This window comes from Nerophis lumbriciformis, linkage group LG17, assembly GCF_033978685.3.
Source record: "Nerophis lumbriciformis linkage group LG17, RoL_Nlum_v2.1, whole genome shotgun sequence".
Lineage (NCBI taxonomy): Eukaryota > Metazoa > Chordata > Actinopteri > Syngnathiformes > Syngnathidae > Nerophis > Nerophis lumbriciformis.
The window spans coordinates 26,522,591-26,549,303 of NC_084564.2; the positions used below are offsets into that span (position 1 = coordinate 26,522,591).

At 35.4% G+C, this 26,713-nt stretch overlaps 1 protein-coding gene across 4 annotated transcripts in view; it reads right to left on the reverse strand.

Moving 5' to 3' along the window:
- Positions 1-5,212: 5,212 nt before the first annotated feature.
- The window catches only part of drd2a (dopamine receptor D2a), a 235,195-nt gene continuing 213,694 nt past the window's right edge, over positions 5,213-26,713 (reverse strand). For 3 of the 4 annotated variants that reach the window (XM_061972981.1, XM_061972983.1, XM_061972982.1), the window contains exons 5-8: positions 25,397-25,605; positions 14,881-14,967; positions 7,671-8,055; positions 5,213-5,748 (exon numbers count right to left, since the gene is read on the reverse strand). In XM_061972981.1, coding sequence (XP_061828965.1) covers positions 5,552-5,748; positions 7,671-8,055; positions 14,881-14,967; positions 25,397-25,605 — 878 coding nt within the window. In that variant the 3' untranslated portion in view covers positions 5,213-5,551. The remainder of the gene's footprint in view (positions 5,749-7,670; positions 8,056-14,880; positions 14,968-25,396; positions 25,606-26,713) is intronic. The other variant, XM_061972984.1, reaches the window with a different exon arrangement.

A 26,713-nucleotide genomic window follows, 5' to 3' on the forward strand; every position in this document is an offset into this window, starting at 1 on the left:
CGTCACTGCTTCACCCCATGATGGACAACGGAGCAGCGTCCGACTGGCTGGCAGCTTCGAGCCGGATGCCCCCTCCCCTCCTTTTGCAAATATTGTGGTTTCTTTGTAAAATGTTTTTTCTTTTTTCTTGACCCTAGTCTTTCTCCCAGTGTGATGTAGTAAATGCAATGCATTGTGGGTCTTGCGGGCCTCGGAATAACTTATTTATATGACTGTGAATCAGTGACGTGCGGTGAGGTTCATGACTGGTGAGGCACTGACTTCATCACAGTCAGATTTACAAACATATGAACCCTAAGGAGTATCTTATTCACCATTTGATTGGCAGCAGTTAACGGGTTATGTTTAAAAGCTCATACCAGCATTCTTCCCTGCTTGGCACTCAGCATCAAGGTTTGGAATTGGGGGTTATTAAATCACCAAAAATTATTCCCGGGCGCGGCGCCGCTGCTGCCCACTGCTCCCCTCACCTCCCAGGGGGTGATCAAGGGGATGGGTCAAATGCAGAGGACAAATTTCATTACACCTAGTGTGTGTGTGACAATCATTGGTACTTTAACTTAACTTTAACTTTACACATACAAACTGTAGCACACAAAAAACCACATTTAATAAAAAAAAACGTTATTATGGTCTTACCTTTACTTATAAAATAAGTCCATGAGCCGCTGTTGTGCTGGATTAATGCACCCCCTGACGAGAGTGTCATATCAACTAAAGCCCTCACTTAAACTTTCCATGTGCAAGATTAAATCTATTTAAAAAAGTGTAACCGAGGGTTTATAAATGTCGCCTATACTGTTTGAAACTACAAAATAACAAACACGGAGGCTCCAGTTGACACGAGGACCACTTTATTTACCTTCTTTCAAAAACTTCCGCTCCACTCCAACGTGTCATCACTTCCGCTCTTAGCGCCTTCAAAATAAGAGCTCAAGGCATATACTGTATAAAAGCGCATAACAGGAAACAGGAACTTAACATCACAAAGAGGAAAGCCCATAAAAATAGGTTACAAAAGTTCTTTAATAAGAAGCCAAAAAGTGCAAAAACAATAATGTTCGTGTTGGAGGAGTTGTGAATTAGGTACACCTGCAGTCTGCAGGTGTACCTAATGTTGTGGCCCTGCAGTCATTCACAACTCCTCCAACACGAACATTATTGTTTTTGCACTTTTTGGCTTCTTATGAAATAACTTTTTTAAATAGATTCAATCTTGCACATGGAAAGTTTAAGTGTGGGCTTTAGTTGATATAACACTCCCGTCAGGGGTTGCCGTGCATTCTACGGCGGGGGTGCAGGAGGCGAGCCTCAGCCAGTGCTTCTTTTGCAGCCGTTTTATGATCGCTCAGCACAAGAAATACTTTACACACATACAGTTGTTGACAAAATACACTGTACATTATATACCTCAGCTAACTAAACTATGGAAATGTATAATATAATTCATATAGCAATACAGTCTCACTGCACAGCAGGCCAGCAGTTAGCCGAGTCCGCAATCCATGTTGAGGCAAAACGCAGTGACGTGCCTCGACTGGCTGCTGTTCACCGCACCGTCTCTTCTCAGTATTTGAACGGCAAATGTGAAAATTCAGCGATTTTAAATAAAAATAATCTAAAACGGGTGAAGTTAAATGGAAAATAACTTTATAGTATAATCACTGGATACATATATTAATTTAATAAAAATAATTTCTTTTTACATTTTTTTTCTTTCCATGATGGCAGGTGAGGCCCCGCCTCACCTGCCTCTAGTGACTGCACGTTACTGCTGTGAATGCAAGACTTTGTTCTTTTCTTTGTTCAAAACATTGTGCGGCATCATTAACTACCACAATTGTCATGAGCGCTTCAGGAAAAGAAGATTTTGCGAGATTTTTCTCATTTCCAGGATGAAAGCAAAGCAAAGGAAGTCGGGTCAGAGAGCTAATAAAGAGACGGCGTTAGCAGCCGTGAGACGATCAAACGTGACTTTTAACACTATTACCTGGTACACGTTGGTGTGTTCACGGCACGGTATGGTAAATTTGAATTAAAGCGTGTTTTATTCTGTTCATTTAATAGTCTGTTGGCGGTAACCAAGCTAGCTTCGGGCTTCAAACAACATACATTATTTAGGAAAAAAGCCTGTACTTTGTTTACTTTCCATCATGGGTAAGCACAGAAATGAATTAGTATTATTTTTGGAGAAATAGCGCAGTGATCAAAAGTATTTGAAAGTATTAACTGGCTTGTTTTTTATCGAGCACCCACAATCCATCTCTATCGCGTCAAAGCGCTTTAAGTACCTTGAAGGTAAAACAGCGCTATACAAATACAATCCGTTATCTGTTATCCATCTGCTAAGCCAACATGAAGAGACGTTTGTAGGAGCAGAACAATTTGTCTTGCTACTACGCAGGTGCTAGTGTAAGAAATGTTACATTTTTTTTTAGCATGTGCAAAAAAAAAAAAAGCTTCTTTAAAATTGATATGGTACCTCAACTTTCAAATTCTGACCACCTTGAAGCAGGAAAAAAAAAAGGATTATACTTGTAAAAAAATATTTTGCAAGTTTATTATCTGAACTAGTTTGGATTCTTCCAATTTGTCGTAGCATTATCTTGCTACAGTATTGTTCACTTTATTTGCACTATACCAGTGACGTGCAGTCAGGGGAGGCAGGTGAGGCGGGGGCTCACGTGCCATCATGGAAAGAAAAAAAATGTAAAAAGAAAAAAAATAAATAATTTGTTATATGTATCCAGTGATTATACTATAAAGCTATTTTCCATTTAACTTCACCAGTTTTAGATTATTTTTATTCAAAATCGCTGAATTTTCACATTTGCCATTCAAATACTGAGAAGAGACTTGCGGTGAGTCACCAGCCAGTTGAGGCACGTCACTGAGTTGAGCCTCTCCATGGATTGCGCAATGACTCGGCTAACTGCTGGCCTGCTGTGCAGTGAGACCGTATTGCTATATTAATTATATTATACATTTCCATAGTTTAGTTAGCTGAGGTATATAATGTACAGTGTATTTTGTCAACAACTGTATGTGTGTAACGTATTTCTTCTGCTGAGCAATCATAAAACTGCTGCGAAGACGCACTGTGTGAGGCTCGCAGTAATCCCGCCTCCTGGTGGTAGAGGGCGCTAGTGATCCCAGAGATCATTCTTGCGACTACTCGGCTGCAGAAGAAGTGACAACAAGCAGCAACAATTAGCAGCGATTGTTTATTTTTTCCTCTTGCCTGGACTTTTAACATGGAGGATTACATATCTAAAATAAAACAGTTTTCTAAACTGGACTTTCAATCGAAGCAGGAGGTAGTACTTAAAGGAAGATCTCCATCGAAACAGAGAGACTTTTAAAACTGAAGAAAGATAAGGAAGACTTCTATAAACAAGTTATCAATGCTTTTGTTCAAAAGGAGCTGCGCATGGACTTCATTTATAAGTAAAGGTAAGACCATAATAACGTTTTTTTTTCATTACATGTGCTTTTTTGTGTGCTACAGTTTGTATGTGTAAAGTTAAAGTTAAGTTAAAGTACCAATGATTGTCACACACACACTAGGTGTAGTGAAATTTGTCCTCTGCATTTGACCCATTCCCTTGATCACCCCCTGGGAGGTGAGGGGAGCAGTGGGCAGCAGCGGCGCTGCGCCTGGAAATCATTTTTGGTGATTTAACCCCCAATTCCAACCCTTGATGCTGAGTGCCAAGCAGGGAAGAATGCTGGTATGAGCTTTTAAACATACCCGTTAACTTCTGCCAATCAAATGGTGAATAAGATACTCTTTAGGGTTCATATGTTTGTAAATCTGACTGTGATGAAGTCAGTGCCACACCAGCCATGAACCTCACCGCACGTCACTGCACTATACCGATAGTAGGCATTTATCAAACCAGCAGAGTAACATTGAATGCTTTTCAAATACGATTCACAAACCTGAATCATCAGTCACAGCACTTTTTGTTGAAAAAAACTTTCTAGTATCCACGTTTGGAGTCTTCCATGCCTGCGGCCCAGAAAGCGCTCAAGCAGGGTGTATGCAAGCTACTGTATGCAGCTGCTGCCTCTCTGTTGGACTCCGGTACTGCACGTTACTTCCAAGAATTAAAAAAATAAATAAAAATTAAACAAAAGTAAAATTAAGAAAACATTTTGGGCTTGAACCCACAAATCCATCCCCTAACAATGCCCTGTTGCTTGGTATTTCCTACAGTTGACTACTATACGTGGAAATAAAGTAATTTACCTGCCGAAAATGCATAATAAAGAAGGAAAAAAACATATATAAGTCGCACTGGAGCCCGGCCAAACTATGAAAAAAACTGCGACTTATAGTCCGAAAAATACGGTACTCAGAATTTGTTCATTGGTTTGTAAAGTTTGTAATTACATCTATTATATAACACACTAGAGTTGTGGTTTTCTGTGGAGTTCCTAATGGCGAAGATGCATTTTGTCATGCTTTAACAGAATCTTAGTGCATTAAGCGTTAATTAAGGCAACTTTTTGTCCTCTTGCAGCTTTAAAGTCATTCGTTTTTGTTTTGATTTTGGTGCAGAACGACTCAGCGGTTTTATTCCAGGAAAGAACCACAGTGAAACTTGAAACCATAGCTGGGACGTAGTGCTGAGTAATAACTATTCATAGGTTCAACTGCATCCACGTTGATAATCATACAGCACTTGACAGTGTCTCATCATTTATTGGACCTCTTTCGCCACTTTGGACTCAAACATACAATTCATGAGAAGCTGAGTAGAGAAAAGTGTGTGGCATGCATCACTTTTTTTTTAATCGCAGGCATATAATAATAATAATAATAATAATAATAATAATAATAATAATAATAACAACACAGTAAATGTGTTAAGAAAAACATATTTACAGCAAATTATGACAGTGATAATCATGAAATATGAAGGTCCAATTTATAAAATTGCAATCATGTAGGTATTGGCATAGCCACATTAGACAGCAAGAGTCGTTTTGCTATCGACACACCCATTCCAATTCGTGACAGCTTTTCAGAATAAGAGCTCACATATTCGATTGAACACTGCAATGAACACTGACTTGATGTATTTATTATATATATATATGTATATAAATATATATATATATATATATATATATATATATATATATATATATATATATATATATATATATATATATATATATATATATATATATATATATATGTGTGTAACTTTTTTTCATTTTAGAAACATGAAATACATACAATAAATACCAATTGTTCCATGTGTGCAGTATACGGTGACAAGCACAATGTTTGTGTTTTAGAAACAAGGTACATTTGTCTTCACCAGACAAGCCATCGTTACAGACATTTCTTAGTGTACATTCAGCTTGGGAGAGCGAAAGGACTCCTCAATCAATTCACATAAAGAACCTTCAGAAAATAAAGTCTTTTTTTTCCTCCAGTCACTTAGGAAACGAAACCCCATGCGGTGTGTATTCCTTTCCAGGATGAGGTATTTTCCCAGCTGGTCTTCATCCTTCAGTGCGATCGCTCGCAATTTTTTTAGCAGTGCAAAATCTTAATAAATGCTTTTCGGAACTCCACGTTAAAGGTGGTGTAGATGATGGGGTTGATGGCACTGTTGACGTAGCCCAGCCATGTAAAAGCGTTATACATCTCGGCGGGGACCTTGCATTTTGTGCAGTGGGTGTTCAAGATATGCGTAATGAAAAAAGGCAGCCAGCATATGATGAATACACCTGAGGAGAAAGGAGAAGATTTTTTTTTAAATTACAGCTTTAGGAATGTCAGGTGGGTTGGCTTTCGGATGAGATGTGGAGGTGTTGGAACCGCACAGCAATTTGTTGGCGGATTGTGTCCGTCTGTCAACATTTTTTTATCCTTTAAAAATAGTAACCTGTATTTTCATGTGTACATGTTAATGAACATTTGTACATTCATGCAAACTTTTACAGTGAGAGCACTTTGATAGAATAGGTGCTCCATCCTCCATCTCCACTTATGGCCAGCAAGAGACTTCTACAAAGCCCAAAAGCAGTGAATTTGTCAGGTTGTGCAAATGGTAAATAAAAACAATACAATGATTTGCAAATCCTTTCCAACTTATATTCAATTGAATTGACTGCAAAGACAAGATACTTAACGTTCGAACTGGAAAACTTTATTTTTTGCAAATATTAGCTCATTTGGAATTGTATGCCTGCAACATGTTTCAAAAAAGCTGGAACAAGTGGGCAAAGAAGACCTGATAAAGTTGAGGAATGCTCATCAAACACTTATTTGGAGCATCCCACAGGTGAACAGGCTAATTGGGAACAGGTGGGTGCCATGATTGGATATAAAAGAAGCTTCCATGAAATGCTCAGTCATTTACAAACAAGGATGAGGCGAGGGTCACCACTTTGTCAACAAATGCGTGAGCAAATTCTCGCACAGTTCAAGAAAAACATTTCTCAATGAACTATTGCAAGGAATTTAGGGAATTCACCATCTACGGTCCGTAATATCATCAAAAGATTCAGAGAATCTGTAGAAAAGCCGAAAACCAACATTGAATGCCTCAGGCAGTACTGCCTCAAAAAGTGACATCGGTGTGTAAAGGATATCACCACATGGGCTCACGAACCCTTCAGAAAACCACTGCCAATAAATACAGTCGGTCGCTACATCTGTAAGTGCAAGTTAAAACTCTACTATGCAAAGCCAAAGCCATTTATCAACAACACCTAGAAACGCTGCCGGCTTCGCTGGGCCCGAGCTCATCTAAGATGGACTGATGCAAAGTGGAAAAGTGTTCTGTGGTCTGACGAGTCCACATTTCAAATTGTTTTTGGAAACTGTGGACGTCGTGTCCTCCAGACCAAAGAGGAAAAGAACCATCCGGATTGTTATAGGCGCAAAGTTGAAAAGCCAGCATCTGCGATGGTATGGGGGTGTATTAGTGCCCAAGGCATGCATAACTTACACATCTGTGAGGGCACCATTAATGCTGAAAGATACATACAGGTTTTGGTGCCATCCAAGCAACATTATCATGGACGCCCCTGCTTATTTCAGCAAGACAATGCCAAGCCACGTATTACATCAACGTGGCTTCATAGTAATAGAGTGTGGGTACTAGACAGGCCTGCCTGTAGTCCAGACCTGTTTCCCATTGAAAATGTGTGGCACAATACGAAGTGTAAAATACGACAACGGAGACCCCCGGACTGTTGAACAACTTAAGCTGTACATCAAGGAAGAATGGGAAATAATTCCACCTGAAAAGCTTCCAAAATGTGTCTCCTCAGTTCCCAAACGTTTACTGAGTGTTGTTAAAAGGAAAGGCCATGTAACACAGTGGTAAAAAAGCCCCTGTGCCAACTTTTTTGCAAGGTGTTGCTGCCATTAAATTATAAGTTAATGATTATTTGCAAAAAAAAAATGTCTTTCTCAGTTGGAACATTAAATATCTTGTCTTTGCAGTCTATTCAATTGAATGCTAGTTGAAAAGGATTTTCAAATCATTGTATTCTGTTTTTATTTACAAATTACACAACGTGCCAATGTCACTGGTTTTGGGTTTTGTATAAAGGTAAAAGTCATGTTTAATGTTCATTTATCTCATTCATTCATCAAAATTAAACCTATACTTTTTGGGTTTACCAAAAAAGGTCCTTACCAAGAACGATGGCCAACATCTGTGTGGCCTTCTTCTCCTTCTGCTGGGAGATCTTTCTCTTGCTCATCGTTTTCAAAGACGTCTGAGTCTTGCCGTTAGGTAGCGTTTGCGTCTGGAAGACTTTGGCTACCATCTGTGTCTGATCCGCCAGAGGCTCCTTGCCGGGGTCGCCGTTCTTTTCGGGTCTCTGGCTCTCTTCGGCAGCCGTCGGGGGTGAGGAGTTGGGGCTGATGTTGACCTCCTTGTTGGGCACCAGCAGTTGGTGGCTCGTGGCCGGCGTTTCTCCCAGGGTGCATCGCGGCTTCTGCTTTTGGCTGCTGCCGCTGTTGTTGAGGTCGTCTAACTCCATGTCCTCCCCTTCGTTGGTCACGTCTTTGATGAATAGCTGAGCAGTGTCAGGAAGAGAAAATATATGGAATAACAATCATTAGTTGTATGCGGACATAACTTTAACGTTATGTCCGCATACAGGTCAGGTTGCATTCACATTAGAAATCACTTTTTTTTTTTTTTTTTTTTTTTTTTTTTTATGTGAACGGCCACATAAAACTTCAGATTTGACAAAAAAATCAGAATTGGACATTCGACTCTGCTGTGTAAAGGTAGCCTATGTCCGCATATTTAAGGTTCCGGTCACTACATGTGGTCTGGATATGATCGATTTTATTAGTTACACTCTTAATGATAATTCAAAGCAACAGAATAGGAATCAAAGTTTTTTTTCTAATTGAATTAATCAGTTAATCATTGCAGAAATGTCCCAGAAATGTTGATATGATGCTGTAAAATGTAAACTATGAAATGTATTAATTTTTGGTTAATGTTTTACACACTTTAATAATTTCTCTTACACTTATCCCACAAACACCATTTTTATTTGTGATATTTTTCCTTTTTTATTTGTAACATTATCATTTCTAATGTTTATTTCGCTAACTCAAAGTTTTCCATGGTCTTACAGCGGTCCCTCAAAGTCCTATTGCGGAAAAGGTCGTACAGTCTAAAAACTTTAAAAATAAAAGATAATAAATTTGGGAAAAATATAAGCCTCAAAAGCCGCACAAGAGGCTCCAAAGTCAAAAGTTATCTGCTAGCGCTAACCACAAGAACATCATAGTACTTTTCAAAAGTAGTGTTTTGTTAAGCAAGATATTGTTGTCTTGAAGATATTTTTATACTTATTTAACAGTTATTGTTAAAAATGTAGATACTTTTAGTACCTAATAGGTAACGTTAGCTGCTAGCGCTAACCACAAGTACATAATACTTATTAAAGGTAGTGTTTTGTTGATTTATCACTAATTATTGTGTTGAACATTTTTTTTAAACTTAGATAAGAGTCATGTAAAAAAAATAGATACTTTAATCACCTAAAAGTCACTGAAAAGTCCAAAGTTATCTGCTAGCGCTAACCACAAGTACATAACAATACTTTTAAAGGTAGTGTTTTGTTGATTTTTCATTAATTATTGTGTTGAACTTATTTTCAAACTTAGATAACAGTTCATGTTAAGTTAGATACTTTTAATTACCTAAAAGTCACTGAAAAGTCGAAAGTTATCTGCTAGCGCTAACCGCAAGTACATAACAATATTTATCAAAAGTAGTGTTTTGATGATTTAACATTCGTTATTGCGTTAAAATTGTTTTTCAAACTTAAATAAGAGTTCATGTTTAAAAATTTGATACTTTTATCACCTAAAAGTCACTAAATAGTCAAAAGTTATTTGCTAGTGCTAACCACAAGTACATCATAATTCTTTTCAAAAGTAGTGTTTTGTTTAGCACGATATTATTGTCTTGAACATATTTTTTATACATACGTAACATTATATAGTATAGTATTGTTAAAGATTTAGATACTTTTATTACCTAAGAGGTAACTGCTAGCGCTAACCACAAATACATAACAATACTTATCAAAGGTAGTGTTTTGTTGATTTAACATTCGTTATTGCGTTTAAACATTTTTTCAAACTTCGATAAGAGTTCATGTTAAAAAAATAGATACTTTTATCACCTAAAAGTTATTAAAAAGTCAAGTTTTTTCTTCTAGTGCTAACCATAAGTACATAACAATACTTATCAAAGGTAGTGTTTTGTGGATTTAACATTCGTTATTGCGTTTAAACATTTTTTCAAACTTCGATAAGAGTTCATGTTAAAAAATAGATACTTTTATCACCTAAAAGTCACTGAAAAGTCAAGTTATCTTCTAGTGCTAACCATAAGTACATAACAATACTTATCAAAGGTAGTGTTTTGTTGATTTATCACTAATTGTGTTGACATTTTTTTTCAAACTTAGATAAGAGTTAATGTTAAAAAAATTAATACTTTTATCACCTAAAAGTCAAGTTATCTGCTAGCGCTAACCACAAGTACATAACACTACTTATAAAAAGTAGTGTTTTGTTGTTTTAATATCTGTTATTGCGTTCAACATTTTCAAACTTAGATTAGAGTTCATGTTAAAAAATGTGATACTTTCATCACCTAAAAGTCACTGAAATGTTAAAAGTTATCTGCTAGCGCTAACCACAAGTTTATAAGAATACTTATCAAAGGTAGTGTTTTGTTGATTTATCACTAATTATTGTGTTGAACATTTTTTTCAAACTTAGATAAGAGTCATGTTAAAAAATGTATACTTTTATCACAAAAGTCACTAAAAAGTCAAAAGTTATCTGCTAGCGCTAACCACAAGTACATCATAATACTTTTCAAAAGTAGTGTTTTGTTTAGCACAAAATTATTGTCTTGATCATATTTTTTTTTTTATATCCGTAACAGTTATTGTTAAAAATGTAGATACTTTTATTACCTAATAGGTAAATGCTAGCGCTAACCACAAGTACATACTACTTATCAAAGGGAGTGTTTTGTTTATTTATCACTAATTATTGTGTTGAACTTTTTTTTTCAAACTTAAGTAAGAGTTAATGTTAAAACATTTGATACTTTTATCACCTAAAAGCCACTGAAAAGTCTAATTATCTGCTAGCGCTAACCGCAAGTACATAACAATACTTATCAAAAGTAGTGTTTTGTTGATTTAACATTCGTTATTGCGTTTAAACATTTTTTTAAACTTCGATAAGAGTTCATGTTAAAAAAAATAGATACTTTTGTCACCTGAAAGTCACTGAAAAGTCAAAAGTTATCTTCTAGCGCTAACCACAAGTACAAAACAATACTTATCAAAAGGTAGTGTTTTGTTGATTTATCACTAATTGTGTTGAACATTTTTTTCAAATTTAGATAAGAGTTAATGCTAAAAAATGTGATACTTTTATCACCTAAAATTAACTGAAAAGTCAAGTTATCTGCTAGCGCTAACCCCAAGTACATCAAATACTTTTCAAAAGTAATTTTATTTAACACGATATTATTGTCTTGAACATATTTTTTATACGTACGTAACAGTTATTGTTAAAAATGTGGATACTTTTATTACCGAAGAGGTAACTGCTAGCGCTAACCACAAGTACATTACTTATCAAAGGTATTGTTTTGTTGATTTAACATTAATTATTGTGTTGAACATTTTTTTCAAACTTAGATAAGAGTTCATGTTAAAAAAAAACAACTTTTATCCCCTAAAAGTCACTGAAAAGTCAAGTTATCTTCTAGCGCTAACCACAAGTACATAACACTACTTATCAAAAGTAGTGTTTTGTTGATTTAATATTTGTTAATGCATTAAACATTTTCTTTCAAACTTAGATTAGAGTTCATGTTAAACAATTAGATACTTTCATCACCTAAAAGTCACTGAAAAGTTAAAAGTTATCTGCTAGCGCTAACCACAAGTTTATAATAATACTTATCAAAGGTAGTGTTTTGTTGATTTTTCACTAATTATTGTGTTGAATTACAAAAAAAAAACTTAGATAAGAGTCATGTTAAAAAATGAGATACTTTTATCACCTAAAAGTCACTGAAAAGTCCAAAGTTATCTGCTAGCGCTAACCACAAGTACATCATAATACTTTTCAAAAGTAGTGTTTTGTTTAGCACAAAATTATTGTCTTGATCATATTTTTTTTTTTACATCCGTAACAGTTATTGTTAAAAATGTAGATACTTTTATTACCGAAGAGGTAACTGCTAGCGCTAACCACAAGTACATACTATTTATCAAAGGGAGTGTTTTGTTTATTTATCACTAATTATTGTGTTGAACTTTTTTTTTCAAACTTAGGTAAGAGTTAATGTTAAAACATTTGATACTTTTATCACCTAAAAGTCACTGAAAAGTCAAATTATCTGCTAGCGCTAACCGCAAGTACATAACAATACTTATCAAAAGTAGTGTTTTGTTGATTTAACTTTCATTATTGCGTTTAAACATTTTTTTAAACTTCGATAAGAGTTCATGTTAAAAAAAATAGATACTTTTATCACCTGAAAGTCACTGAAAAGTCAAAAGTTATCTTCTAGCGCTAACCACAAGTACAAAACAATACTTATCAAAGGTAGTGTTTTGTTGATTTATCACTAATTGTGTTGAACATTTTTTTCAAATTTAGATAAGAGCTAATGCTAAAAAATTTGATACTTTTGTCACCTAAAATTCACTGAAAAGTCAAGTTATCTGCTAGCGCTAACCCCAAGTACATCAAATACTTTTCAAAAGTAGTTTTATTTAACACGATATTATTGTCTTGAACATATTTTTTTTTACTTACGTAACAGTTAAAAATAGATACTTTTATTACCTGAGAGGTAACGTTAGCTGTACATAATACTTCTCAAAGGTAGTGTTTTGTTTATATATCACTAATTATTGTGGTGAACATTTTTTCAAACTTAGAGTTGATGTTAAAAATGTTTATACTTTTATCACCTAAAAGTCACTGAAAAGTCAAGTTATCTGCTAGCGCTAACCACAAGTACATAACACTACTTATAAAAAGTAATGTTTTGTTGTTTTAATATCCGTTATTGCGTTCAACATTTTTTTTCAAACTTAGATTAGAGTTCATGTTAAAAAATGTGATACTTTCATCACCTAAAAGTCACTGAAAAGTTAAAAGTTATCTGCTAGCGCTAACTACAAGTTTATAGGAATACTTATCAAAGGTAGTGTTTTGTTGATTTATCACTAATTATTGTGTTGAATTACAAAAAAAAAACTTGGATAAAAGTCATGTTATTGTTAAAAATGTAGATACTTTTATTACCGAAGAGGTAACTGCTCGCGCTAACCACAAGTACATTACTTATCAAAGGTATTGTTTTGTTGATTTAACATTAATTATTGTGTTGAACATTTTTTTCAAACTTAGATAAGAGTTCATGTTAAAAAAAAAAATACTTTTATCCCCTCAAAGTCACTGAAAAGTCAAGTTATCTGCTAGCACTAACCACAAGTACATAACAATACTTACCAAAAGTAGTGTTTTGTTGATTTAATATTTGTTATTGCATTAAACATTTTTTTTTCAAACTTAGATTAGAGTTCATGTTAAACAATTAGATACTTTCATCACCTAAAAGTCACTGAAAAGTTAAAAGTTATCTGCTAACGCTAACCACAAGTTTATAATAATACTTATCAAAGATAGTGTTTTGTTGATTTATCACTAATTATTGTGTTGAATTACAAAAAAAAACTTAGATAAGAGTCATGTTAAAAATGAGATACTTTTATCACCTAAAAGTCACTGAAAAGTCCAAAGTTATCTGCTAGCGCTAACCACAAGTACATCATAATACTTTTCAAAAGTAGTGTTTTGTTTAGCACAAAATGATTGTCTTGATCATTTTTTTTTTTTTTTACATCCGTAACAGTTATTGTTAAAAATGTAGATACTTTTATTACGGAAGAGGTAACTGCTAGCGCTAACCACAAGTACATTACTTATCAAAGGTATTGTTTTGTTGATTTAACATTAATTATTGTGTTAAACATTTTTTTTCAAACTTAGATAAGAGTTCATGTTAAAAAAATATATACTTTTATCCCCTCAAAGTCACTGAAAAGTCAAGTTATCTGCTAGCGCTAACCACAAGTACATAACAATACTTTTAAAAAGTAGTTTTGTTTAACACGATATTATTGTCTTGAACATATCTTTTATACTTACGTAACAGTTATTTTTAAAAAAAATAGATACTTTTATTACCTAAGAGGTAACGTTAGCTGCTAGCGCTAACCACAAGTATATAATACTTCTCAAAGGTAGTGTATTGTTTATTTATCACTAATTATTGTGTTGAACATTTTTTTAAACTTAGATAAGAGTTGATGTTAAAATATTTTATACTTTTATCACCTAAAAGTCACTGAAAAGTTAAAAGTTATCTGCTAGCGCTAACCACAAGTTTATAACAATACTTATCAAAGGTAGTGTTTTGTTGATTTATCACTAATTATTGTGTTGAATAAAAAAAAAAAAACTTAGTTAAGAGTCATGTTAAAAAAATTAGATACTTTTATGACCTAAAAGTCACTGAAAAGTCCAAAGTTATCTGCTAGCGCTAACCACAAGTACATCATAATACTTTTCAAAAGTAGTGTTTTGTTTAGCACAATATTATTGTCTTGAACATATTTTTTATATGTACGTAACAGTTGTTAAAAATGTAGATACTTTTATTACCTAAGCGGTAATATTGCTACCCACAGGTAACTGATGTCAAAATACATAAGACTTCGAGCTACAGGCTAATTTGCAACTAATTAGTTAGGCTTTTAAAAAAAAAGTTGAGAAAAGTGTAAAACACAAGAAAAGGATTAAGACAAGTACAAAAATAAAAACACATTTAAAATAATTGGCCCCATTTGTCCATACTACACCCAGTTCTAGTGTGTTCATTCATAGTTTTGATGCCTTCAGTGACAATCTACAATGTAAATAGTCATCAAAATAAAGAAAACACATTGAATGAGAAGGTGTGTCCAAACTTTTGGCCTGTACTAATATATTTTGGCCAAATATAAACCTTAAAAGTCGTACAAAATAGTTCAAAGTCATGTTTTTCAAATTTCACAAAAGGTTTTTGTTTGATGAGAACTGATTTATTTAATAAATCCATCCATCCATTTTTTACCGCTCAGGATCCCAGCTGCACTAACATGATTCTTTATCGATTTTCCATGACAAAATTTGTATTACTTAATTAAATTGAATAATTCATTGTTAAGATTATTGAATTCACCTCTCCTGAAGTAAAAGCTCAATTAAAACAGACATAAACGCACCACTTTCTTCTTTTTGGCAGGAAAACTCCCGTTGGTCTTGACAATCACTGCGCACAGCCTCACATCTTCAGGGTGAGTGCACTTGTCCTAGAATTTTACGCACAGAAAAACAAGTGTCAAGCAAGCGGACGCACATTTGACAAAAAAGCGGGCTGTCACCGCGTAAATATGGCAGCCTGGATGGAAGGTCAAAGCGGGATACGCGGAGCTTTTGGCACGGCGAGACGGCTTAGCAAGATTGTGATGTGCTGCTGAAAGTCAAGGCCATTAACTTGACGGCATCATAAAGTACATACAGAGGTTATTTCACCATGAGCGCAGCCGAGGAGCCTGTATTGAAATGTGATTAGTCTGCTCTATAATGCCTATTTTCTCATCATTATAATGATCAGCTCATTTGTCAATATGCAAGCATGTAATGACTTCACAGGCCATTGGATTGTGTAGTAATGTACCCTGCAATAAACCTTTGCTGGTCATTATGGCAAGTGTGTGGAATCAATACCTGAAATACAGAAGAAAAATAATGAATGTTATGTGGTGGAAAACGGCATTTTTATGAAGCTGCCTTTTCCTGTAACAGAGGAAGAAAATCAATAGTCTTCTTGTCTGGGTTGGTTATGTAAATCAACACCTGGCAATTATGACTACATGAGGCATAAATGGGTCGAAATTATAGGAAAGTTTTATCATCTTAGTTTATTTTTAAATCGACAGTAAAAAAGGGAGATGCAGTACAGGCCAGAAGTTTGGATACACCTTCTCATTGAATGGGTTTTCTTTATTTTCACGACTATTTACATCACGGGTGTCAAACTCTGGCCCGCCGTGTAATTTCACTTGGCCCTTGAGGCGATATCAAATTAACACTAGAGTTGGCCCGCCGATTATATTCAGCGGCGGTGCCGCGGTAACACCGCATTCACCGCTTGCCAACCCTCCCAAATTTCAGTGCCCCTCCCGAAAATCGCCACGTCCGCTTTTCACCCAGTCCAACGAATGCTGGCCCAGTCACATAATATGTGCGGCTTCTGCACGCACACACACGTGAATGCAACGCATACTTGACCAACAGCGATACAGGTTACACTGAGGGTTCCCGTATAAATAACTTTAACACTGTTAGAAATATGCGCCACATTGTGAATCCACACCAAACAAGAATGACAAATACATTTCGGGAGAACATCCGCAGGGTAACACAACATAAACACAACAAAACAAATACCCAGAATCCAATGCAGCTCTAACTCTTCCGGGCTGCAATATACACCCCCGCTACCACCAAACCCGCCCCCACCTCAACCGACGCACGGGTCCCTATTAAAAGGTTAATTTGTTCAACCTTGGCCCGCGGCTTTGTTCAGTTTTAAATTTTGGCCCACTCTGTATTTGAGTTTGACACCCCTGATTTACATTGTAGATTGTCACTGAAGGCATCACAACTATGAATGAACACATGTGGAGTTATGTGCTTAACAAAAAAAAGGGAAAATAAACTGAAAACATTTTTTATATTCTAGTTTCTTCAAAATAACCACCCTGTGCTCGGATTACTTTTTCGCACACTCTTGGCATTCTCTCGATGAGCTTCAAAAGGTAGTCACCTGAAATGGTTTTTACTTGACAGGTGTGCTTGAAGCTCATGGAGAGAATGCCAAGAGTGTGCAACACAGTAATCAGAGCAAACAGTGGCTATTTTGAAGAAACTAGAATTTAAAACATGTTTTCAGTTATTTCCCCCCCTTTTTTTTTGTTAAGTACATAACTCCACATGTGTTCATTCATAGTTTTGATGCCTTCAGTGACAATCTACAATGTAAATAGCCATGAAAATAAAGAAAACCCATTGAATGAGAAGGTGTGTCCAAACTTTCGGCCCATACTGTATATACTTAAATTCAGCGTATCAGAATCAGTACACGGATAATGTGTTTGCAACATATAAGAAAAAACATGTCTGCATATTATTTATCCCGAGTTAATGTATGTATTATAATTAGTATTCAATAACTATGAATGATTAATTAACCATTTAATGATAATATTTATAATTTGGATTTAATAACGTATCTGTTTTATTTTGGTTGATTCATTGCAATGATTCTGCTAGTTTTATTTATGGCGTGGCTCAGATGGTAGAGCGGCCGTGCCAGCAACTTGAGGGTAACTGGTCCGTATCCAGCTTCCGCCATCCTCGTCTCGGCCGTTGTGTCCTTGGGGAAAGCGCTTCACCCACCTTGCCTCTGATGCGCCATGGTAGCCTCCGTCATTGTGTAAATGAATGGGTGAATGTGTAATAATGTATAATGTAAAGCTCTCTGTGTCAGGTTTCATGTATAGTGAAGCAATATATGAGTACAGACCACAATACCTGGTATTGATGACGGCAGATGCGGACCACCCCTTAAAAGTTTGCTCACCGTCCCTCAATAATGCATTTTAAATAATGCATTGGAAAGTTCTATATACTGTTTTAGTGGTTTCCACGAGGCATGCAACAATTAATCCAGTGATTCTCAATTTCTTTTTTTCACCAAGTACAACCTCAGAAAACACTTGGCTCACCAAGTACCGCCATAATGACCAACATTAAAATACAGTAGCGTAGTAGGCCTACATATTCATTTAAAACAAGGCACATGTTTTATTTAACCATTATATCTAATGCTTTTGGCCTCTGTAACATTGCACACAGTTTGAACAGTAACACTGTGTTTGATTATTTAATTAAGCGATTATTTGGCGTACCACGAGATGGAGCCTACATACCACACGTTTAAAAGGCAACTGCACTTTTTTGGAATTTCATTCACAATCCTTATGTAAGACAAGCACACATACATTTAAATTGTTTTTATACATTCTAAAAATTATATAAATGCCATCAAAAGTTTGCTTACATTGGAAACTATGGTAGTCGCACTATTCTTCATATAAAACCCTTAAAAAAATCCCAACATTTACATTAAGGTTTTGTATACATGATGTAAGTATATATGTGATGTAGTAACATGGGACGGCGTGGCGCAGTTGGGAGAGTGGCCGTGCCAGCAACCTGAGGGTTCCTGGTTCAATCCCCACCTTCTACCTTACCATGAATTGATTAGCGTGGACCCCAACTTAAACAAGTTGAAAAGCGTATTCGGGTGTTACCATTTAGTGGTCAATTGTACGGAGTATGTACTGTACAGTGCAATCTACTAATAAAAGTTTCAATCAATCAATCAGTCAGGTCAGTTGTGTCCCTGAGCAAGACACTTCACCCTTGCTCCTGATGGTTAGGGCCTTGCATGGCAGCTCCTGCCATCAGTGTGTGAATGTGAAAATAGTATCAAAGCGCTTTGAGTACCTTGAAGGTAGAAAAGCTATATACAAGTATAACCCATAACTCATTCAACAGTCACATTTATAATACCATATGATATTTATGTATTCAGATCATTCTAAGCATTTCAAAAATGCATCACGACATTCGCTTTTTATTCCCACTACATCGCGGATTTTTACTCACTGCAGACTTCATGACAGCCAACAAACATAGTAAAACATCACTTACTGTACAGTGTCTGCTGTCATTAGATGCCGACTGATAGAAACTTGTTATATTTCTGTTTTGGATGAAAAATAACTCATAATCCTCGCGAAGAAAAAGATGGCAGGTGGGACCAAGCGTCTTTTCGTGTTGTTCTCGCCTTTTCCAGGTCTAAATTGGCTGTCAAAGTGTAGCAATTTTTTAGATTACATCCTGGTCCTTCTACTATCCAGGTGAGAGGCATGATTTATGATCTACAATAAACTTTCAAGAGCAAAGGAAGCTAGGAAACAGCTTACCACTTGATGTAAACAAAGGGATTAGAGTGGCGCTATAAATAGTTCAACTGTGTTCGCGCTTATAATAACATTATCACTAATACTTGGTTAATATTCAAGTCACAAAATGTAAGTGGCGCTTTTTGGATGTTTTTTTGTTGGGTTTTATGGGCGGAGGAGAGGACTTCCCATTTGCTCCGCTGTAAGTGGACTTTTATTTACATTTATTTACGAGTTAAAATGCATTAAAACAAAGTACATCCGTCATGTCTTTCATAATGACTGTGAACAATGGGCAAAATTCTCCCCAAAAAGTACAGTTCCTCCTGATTTAGGGCTATATAAATAAACATTGATTGATTGATTGATTTTAGAATCAATGGATTAATCAATTAAATGAGAGTCAATTGTTTAGAAAAAAGCTTTGATTCATATTATTTTGCTTTGATTAATTGTTTAATGAGTGTAACTACTACAAATGAATAAAATCCGGACAGCATGGAGTTTAAATAAACGGATAACGTTTCTGCACTGCTGCTGCAATAGAGTGCACATACTGTAAGAGCGGTGGTATGTGGGTGCCATAATCTGTCAGCAGTGAACAGTTTTTTTTATTATTATTTATATTACTGTGCTCATGTTAAAACTGCAATTTAAATGTTAATTATTTGCATTTATTAGAACAATGTTTTTGTTTATTCCAGCCATTTACCCTAAAAAAAGCATTGAGGGTATTAAGTGTGTTTTATCCGATCACTCGATTAATCGGGCAAAATAATCGACAGCTGCGACTATAGTTTCAACTTTCTCCTTAGATGTTTTCTCATGCTGCTTGCATGCCATCACCTTGACTCTTCTGTAACACAGGAAAACATTTTCCAAGACCACAGGCAATGTTCCCTCTAATTTTTCATGTGTGTGAGCAAATGCAAAAACTCCCTGAGCATTCAGTGGAGCCCATGTGAGCAACATCAGACATGCACACTGTGGCTACACTATCAGCACACCTGTCCGAAACCTGACTAAATAACAAGTTCAATCTCCATCCATCCATCCATTTTCTACCGCGGGGTGCTGGAGCCTATCTCAGCTGCATTCGGGCAGAAGGCGGTGTACACCCTGGACAAGTGCCCACTTTATCGCAGGGCCAACACAGATAGACAGACAACATTCTCTTATTATTATAATCAAATGACAGCAGTCATTTCCATGAGATGATTTTTTAATATAAGAGTTTAGGCACACTTACAATGACAATAACAAAAAATATTGGTTTTCATGACTGTGTACTTGTATTGTTTGTCTGGGTGGAGGTCCTGCTTTGGAAATAATTTGTACCCCTTTCAGACATTGCATTTAGTTCCCATTAAAACATTCACATGTTGCACAATGAAATGTAAGCAGGGGATCATGTGTACATTGCTGCAATTTCCTGTTTGTAAAAAATATATTTTTATTAGTATTTATTTAATATACTAACAGCATTTCATGATTAATATTTATAAATTAAGATTCCTAATAAATTACACTAGAATAAGCACACATTTGATTGGTAAATCATAGTGTAACGACCTAGAATGACACTTTATGTGTGGTGTTGGAGTTGTCCGACTTTTTGTGTGGCTGTAAACGCATCACTGGCTATGTGTTGGTGCAAGTGAGAAAGAGCGAGCGGCTGCTGTTGATATAACAAAGTTGCTTTTGGTCTGGTTTGTACTGCAGAAAATGACCACTTTTGCTACATATAATTTTTTTTACTAATGTTTTGGTGATGTGTTTATGGCCGACAATAAAGAGTTTTGCTCAGTAAAGTGATGGATGGAATTCATGTCCTCAAAGCGTCTCGACAGACGTTACAATATTTGAACAATGATGACGAAAACTGTTTTCTCTGTCGTGTCCGTTTGTCGAAAATTGTTATGCGCTTATTTTTTTATTTGATTTTGTGCATGGCATAGATTTGCCGTACGCAGAGGACGCTTGAGCAGTGCCCAATTGCACAGACGCACACCTTGGAGGAAACGTTGACCACAGGATGTGTCAGTAAGTGTTTGGCAAATTACCTTTAAAAAAGGAATTAACTATAAGTGACAGCTGTCATTTCCAAACTATAATTCTTTACTTCTTTCTCCACACTTTGAACATCACACTTTGTAAATTGCTGCAGCTAATTTATGGATTTTTCCGGGTCCAAGAGCTTCACATTTTGCCAATTAATTTAGCCTCGTCACATTAGACTAATGTAAATGCCGGACGGCTGACCAATTAAATTGTTCAAATTAAATCAAACACACTCAGTCAGCAATTTAGTGTTACGTTTCAGTACAGTAGGTCTGGAACCTGGCAATGATGTTAGTTATATTGCTGTTATTCCCAACACTGGTGTCCTCCCACATGGTTGGTTAAAGCTGTTGTATGTGTGGAAAACCAGCGGTTTAAGGGGACGGATATAACAAATACAAGTCTTTACCAGGGGTATCGAAACTATGGTGCGCAAGCCAATTGCGGCACGATAGCATCGTCAGACGTCACAAGATTAATTTAAAGTCTGGCCCGAGGAATGTCCAGAGTTAAATTTTAAATACATGGCAGTTTTTACATTGTAAACATGCTGCCATCATATGGCCAAAATAATCAATATGAGTCACTGACCATGGGTTTCATATTACATAGAGCACAGCAGCATTTTATATGACCCAATCCAAACAACCTTACCCGATCATGGTGCAAAAAAACATAACCAACACAGAAAGTTAAAACATATGTGGCACACAAAGCACCACCTGCCCACAGTACTATGTGGGCATTATAAAACATGTGTAAGTACCACGCACATTTTTAAAATACACCCATTTAAGTCCACTACAAAGCCTGATGGGTAAAATGCAAAACACTCTCCCCACATGATGTTTGGTAATATAGTCTGTGATATTTCCACCTGAATAAATGCTTCTGATATTCTGTACATTGCATGTTGACAAGTTAATGGTCTTCATATTGTTGCATGGCCATTTTTAACCTTCTCTATGTATTAATACCATTTATTTTCAGCCTGTTAATCATTCTGTAATTGAGGACTCGACCAGGACATTTTATAAAACAACTAAGACCCAATTTCAGCCAGCCAGAAAAATCCCCCGCAACCATATTCCTCAACTGACGTACTTGCATTTTAATTTTTTTAGGTGCAAATATCACATAACATTACAAAACATGTTGTTCATGTAGTTAATCCGGATTTATAGCAAGTGTGTGATTGTTTTGAAAAAGTGTCTAGATATGTTTTGATGTCGAATTAACTGTTTGCAATAAAAAAAAATTCACCTTTCGACTTCCTGCTTACCATCTTTTATATCTGTTGAGCTTTTTTGTCATCTGACTTACTGAACACAGTAACAGTAACAATCTGAATGCTACGTTGCTCCTTAACCGTAATCTGAACACAGAAGTAAAGCACCACCCATGTAACAATCCACATTTTGCAATATTAAAGCGTGAAACTGGTATTTAAACATGGTGTAGCTCCTTCTCTGAATACAAGTGCTCCTAAAGCAGTACTACAAATTCTGTATTTCCACAAAATACAAAATCTGGCAAGACACCAACACGCAGCTGGCAATTTTTTGTGTGTTGAGCTGTTTAAAAGAGCATAATTTTTAAAACACATTTCATTAAAGAAAACTGATTGTTCATTCATGGTGTTAAAACGTGAAAATTATCTGTCCAGGGTACACTTAATAATGATGAAAAATGATATCTATCTGCAAATAGTCGCGTTTAATTTTGAGTTATCTATGAACAAAATGCGATTAATTTGGATTATATATTTTAATCATTTGTCAGCCCATGTATATGTGTATAAGTGTATATGTGTATATGTATATATGTGTATATATATATATATATATATATATATTTTTTTTTTTAATATATATATATATGCATATATATATATATATATATATATATATATATATATATATATATATATATATATATGCCTCCATCAGTGTGTGAATGTGTGTGTGAATGGGTAAATGTGGAAGTAGTGTCAAAGCGCTTTGAGTACCTTGAAGGTAGAAAAGCGCTATACAAGTACAACCCATTTATCATTATCATTTATATATATATATATATATATATTTATTTATATATATATGTATGTGTATGTATATATATATATATATATATATATATATATATATATATATATATATGTATGTTCATGTATATATATATATATGTATGTTTATATATATATATATATATATATATATATATATATATATATATATATATATATATATATTCACACATATACATATATACAAATATATGTATATATAAAAATATATATATATGTATCAATAATAAAGTAATATCTATCTACTATACATTGTCTTCATCAATTTGTACACACTAAAAATGCTGGGTTAATTTGATAACCCAATTTAATTTTTTTGGTTGTAAAGGTATTATTTTAATTCACTTTTTGGGTTTTTAAAACTATGAACCATTTTTGGGTTGTTTTTCAATGAGTAACGCATGTTTGGGTAAAAGGCTTTTCTTTACTAAAAATGTACTTTTTTCTTGAAGGGAATTTTATTAAGGATTAATCTCATTAACATTATTTACAATCACACATCCTATGTACATGAAAATATTTGAGCATGTTGTACAGAACTACTATGACCATACACGGCAATTTGAAAAAAATAAAATAAAATCACTCATATCTTGCTTTTGAGTATATTTTCATGAAATACAAATAATTTTGATCAGTAGTTGTGAAGGAGTAGGACAAACCAGCGGTAAAATTATAATTTTTAACCAACTATTGGGTCAAGGAGCGTTAAATTGCGCAACCCAATAGTTAGGTTTGTTATGATCTGTTAGTTTGACTACCTCAGTTCTGTTTTCAGCACCCCTGGGTTTGTGTTTAGTTGCCGTGACTGCAGATTAGTTTCACCTGCCTCTGATTAGTGTTCAGGACGCTCACCTGCTCCTGGCCACTAATCAGAGAGTTATTTATTCCTGTTTTTTGCCACAATCACTTTTGTCTTTTTGTAATTTTGCATGATTCATGGACAATAAATCAATGTCTCACCTGCACCTCGTCTCTGGAGTTCCTGCTGCATCTTGGGAGAACGATCCGCGCAGTAAAATGTGACCTTGTCGTTACAGGGTTTGGAATAACCCAAAATAACCCTAACCCATTGTAGTGAACATAACTCAGCGTTTGTGTTAAATACATCCAACCCAGTAGTTGGGTTATGAATCAACCAACATTGAGTTAGCATGAATCAACCAACATTGAGTTAGCATAACTCATTTTTTGGGTTGAATAATTTAACCCAACAGTTTGCTTGGGAATAACCCAACATTAAGTTATCATAACTCAACTTTTTGGTTAAATTAATCAACGCAAAAGTTGGGTTGAAAAAATTAACACAAAATGTTGAGTTAAAATAACTCAAATAAGGGGTTTGTCCTTTTCTGAACCAGCAGTTGTGTTGAAATTGGGTTATTTTTTAACCCAACAAGTTTTAAGTGTGTGTATAACTAAAAATGTTCAAAAAATGAATATTTACTGCCTAAGCTATATAAATCAAATTACAAAAAAAATGTGTAACTGCCAAAAATGAGAGGACTTTAAGCGGTGCCTTAAAGAATGCCTTAGTAAATAAAATCACAAGTTTTCACTCCAGTGTTCTATGTATTCTACCAAGGTTAAAATGTCACTGCAGGGACTTGCCAATGTTTTTGCAGCAATAAATGCAATCCAATAGTCAGGTTATAAATCAACCAACATTGAGTTGGCATAACTCAACTTTTGGGTTAAATAATTCAACCCAATAGTTTGGTTGTGAATAACCCAACATCAAGTTATCATAACTCAACGTTTTGGTTAAATGATTCAACGCAAAAGTTGGGTTGATAAAATTGACCCAAAATGTTGAGTTAACTCAAATATGGGGTTCGTCTTTTTCTGAACCAGCAGTTGGGTTGAAATTGGATTAGTTTTTAACCCAACATGTTTTAGTGTGTGTTGAATTAAAATAACTCATAAGGGGTACGTCCTTTTCTGTACCAGCAGGGATATATTAACACATACAGCCTGAGTAAATAAAATCACAAGTTTTTACTCCGGTGTTCTATGTTTTCTACCAAGGTTAAAATGTCAATGCAGAGACCTGAATCAACCAACATTGAGTTAGCATAACTCAACCTTTGGGTTAAATAATTCAACACAATAGTTTGGTTGTGAATAACCCAACATTAAGCCATCATAACTCAACTTTTTGGTTAAATGATTCAACGCAAAAGTTGGGTTGAAAAAATGTACCCAAAATTGAGTTAATAACTCAAATATGGGGTTTGTCCTTTTCTGAACCAGCAGTTGGGTTGAAATTGGTTTTTTTTTCAACCCGACATGTTTTAGTGTGTGTATAACAGTGTACTTCAGTGAAACTTGTAAAGTATGTTCCAAACAAACAACCATTACCATCAATTGTATTGTTTTTAAATGGTATTTTATGTTGTTTATGTATTATTTGTATGTATTTATCTTAGTACCATGTTCTTATTTTTTTAATGTCATTAGGAATTTGCACTAAATATGTTTGCTTGCAATTTCGTTGTACAATGTACAATGACGATAAAGGTCTATTCTATTCTATTCTGTATCTTGACAAAAGCTCACCTTGAGAGAAGTGGCCACGTCTGGCACGGCGGCTTGACACGCACGCTGCTTGGGTTTGTTGTTGACTCGCTTCCTGCGCTTCCTCAGGACCACGTAGATTTGCACGTAAACCAGCAGAGTGATGATGAAGGGGACGTAGAAGGACACAATGGAGGAGTACACCACAAAGGCGGGATTGGCGATCACACAAAGTGAAGCATCCCGCGTGGCTGTGAGGCAGAATCAAATAGGACAAAAACAGTATTTATCTTTAGTTCCCTTTAAGGACCTCGTGAGGACGTTTCATCCCTTATTCAATAAGGCGTGACATCCTGGAGCTTGAAATTGCATTTGCAACAACTGAGGGTTTGTGCGGTTTGTGGCTGAATCTCTGGGAAATTCATCAGAAAATGTAACCTCGCCACACCTGGTGGGTTATTCAGACAATTTATTTTTGTTCTTCCTCTTTTCCTTGCTGTCCTTTTTATTCCTAGCAGCTGAGAAACTCCATCAAGTTTGTCATGACAGAGCTGATGCCTTCTTTTTTTTTTCTTGATAAAGGTCTTGGCTTTGCAGACACTTTTCTGAGTCTAACTGCTGTGCAGACAATGAGACGGCAGTGACTAATAATCACCTTTAGAACTCGATGTCCCCTCTTGAGCCTTCATGCATCAGGGAGACAAATACCGTATTTTCCGGACCATAGGACGCACTGGATTATAAAGCGCACTGCCGATAAATGGTCTATTTTAGACATTTTTTCATATCTAAGGTGCACCGGATTATAGGGCGCACTAAAGGAGTGTTGTCATTTTTATTTTGTTCTAAATGTAAAACACTTTCTTGTGGTCTACATAACATGTAATGGTGGTTCTTTGGTCAAAATGTTGCATAGATGATGTTTTACAGATCATCTTCAAGCCGCTTTCTGATGCGCCGTTTTGTGGGCGGTCTTATTTACGTGGCTCACCTTCGACAGCGTCTTCTCCCCGTCATCTAGCGGTGTAGCGTGCAAGGACGGGAGTGGAAGAAGTGTCAAAAGATGGAAGTAACTGTTTTAATGACATTCAGACTTTACTTAAACCAATAATGGAGCAGCATCTCCTCACCCGGAAACAACAAGGTCGGCAATGTGTCCCGTGAAAAACCGTCCGACCGGAACGCTCTAATAACTAAAGTTCCTTGGGTGAATAATATAAACTCACAACACCGGTATATTTTAGCGCTTTCATGGCGAGTTTATTGACAGATATCAGTAAGAACTTTACACTACTTCATATTATAAATGGCAACAGCAGAGGATGAATGTCCCATAACAAGAAAAATAACAAGAAGCTT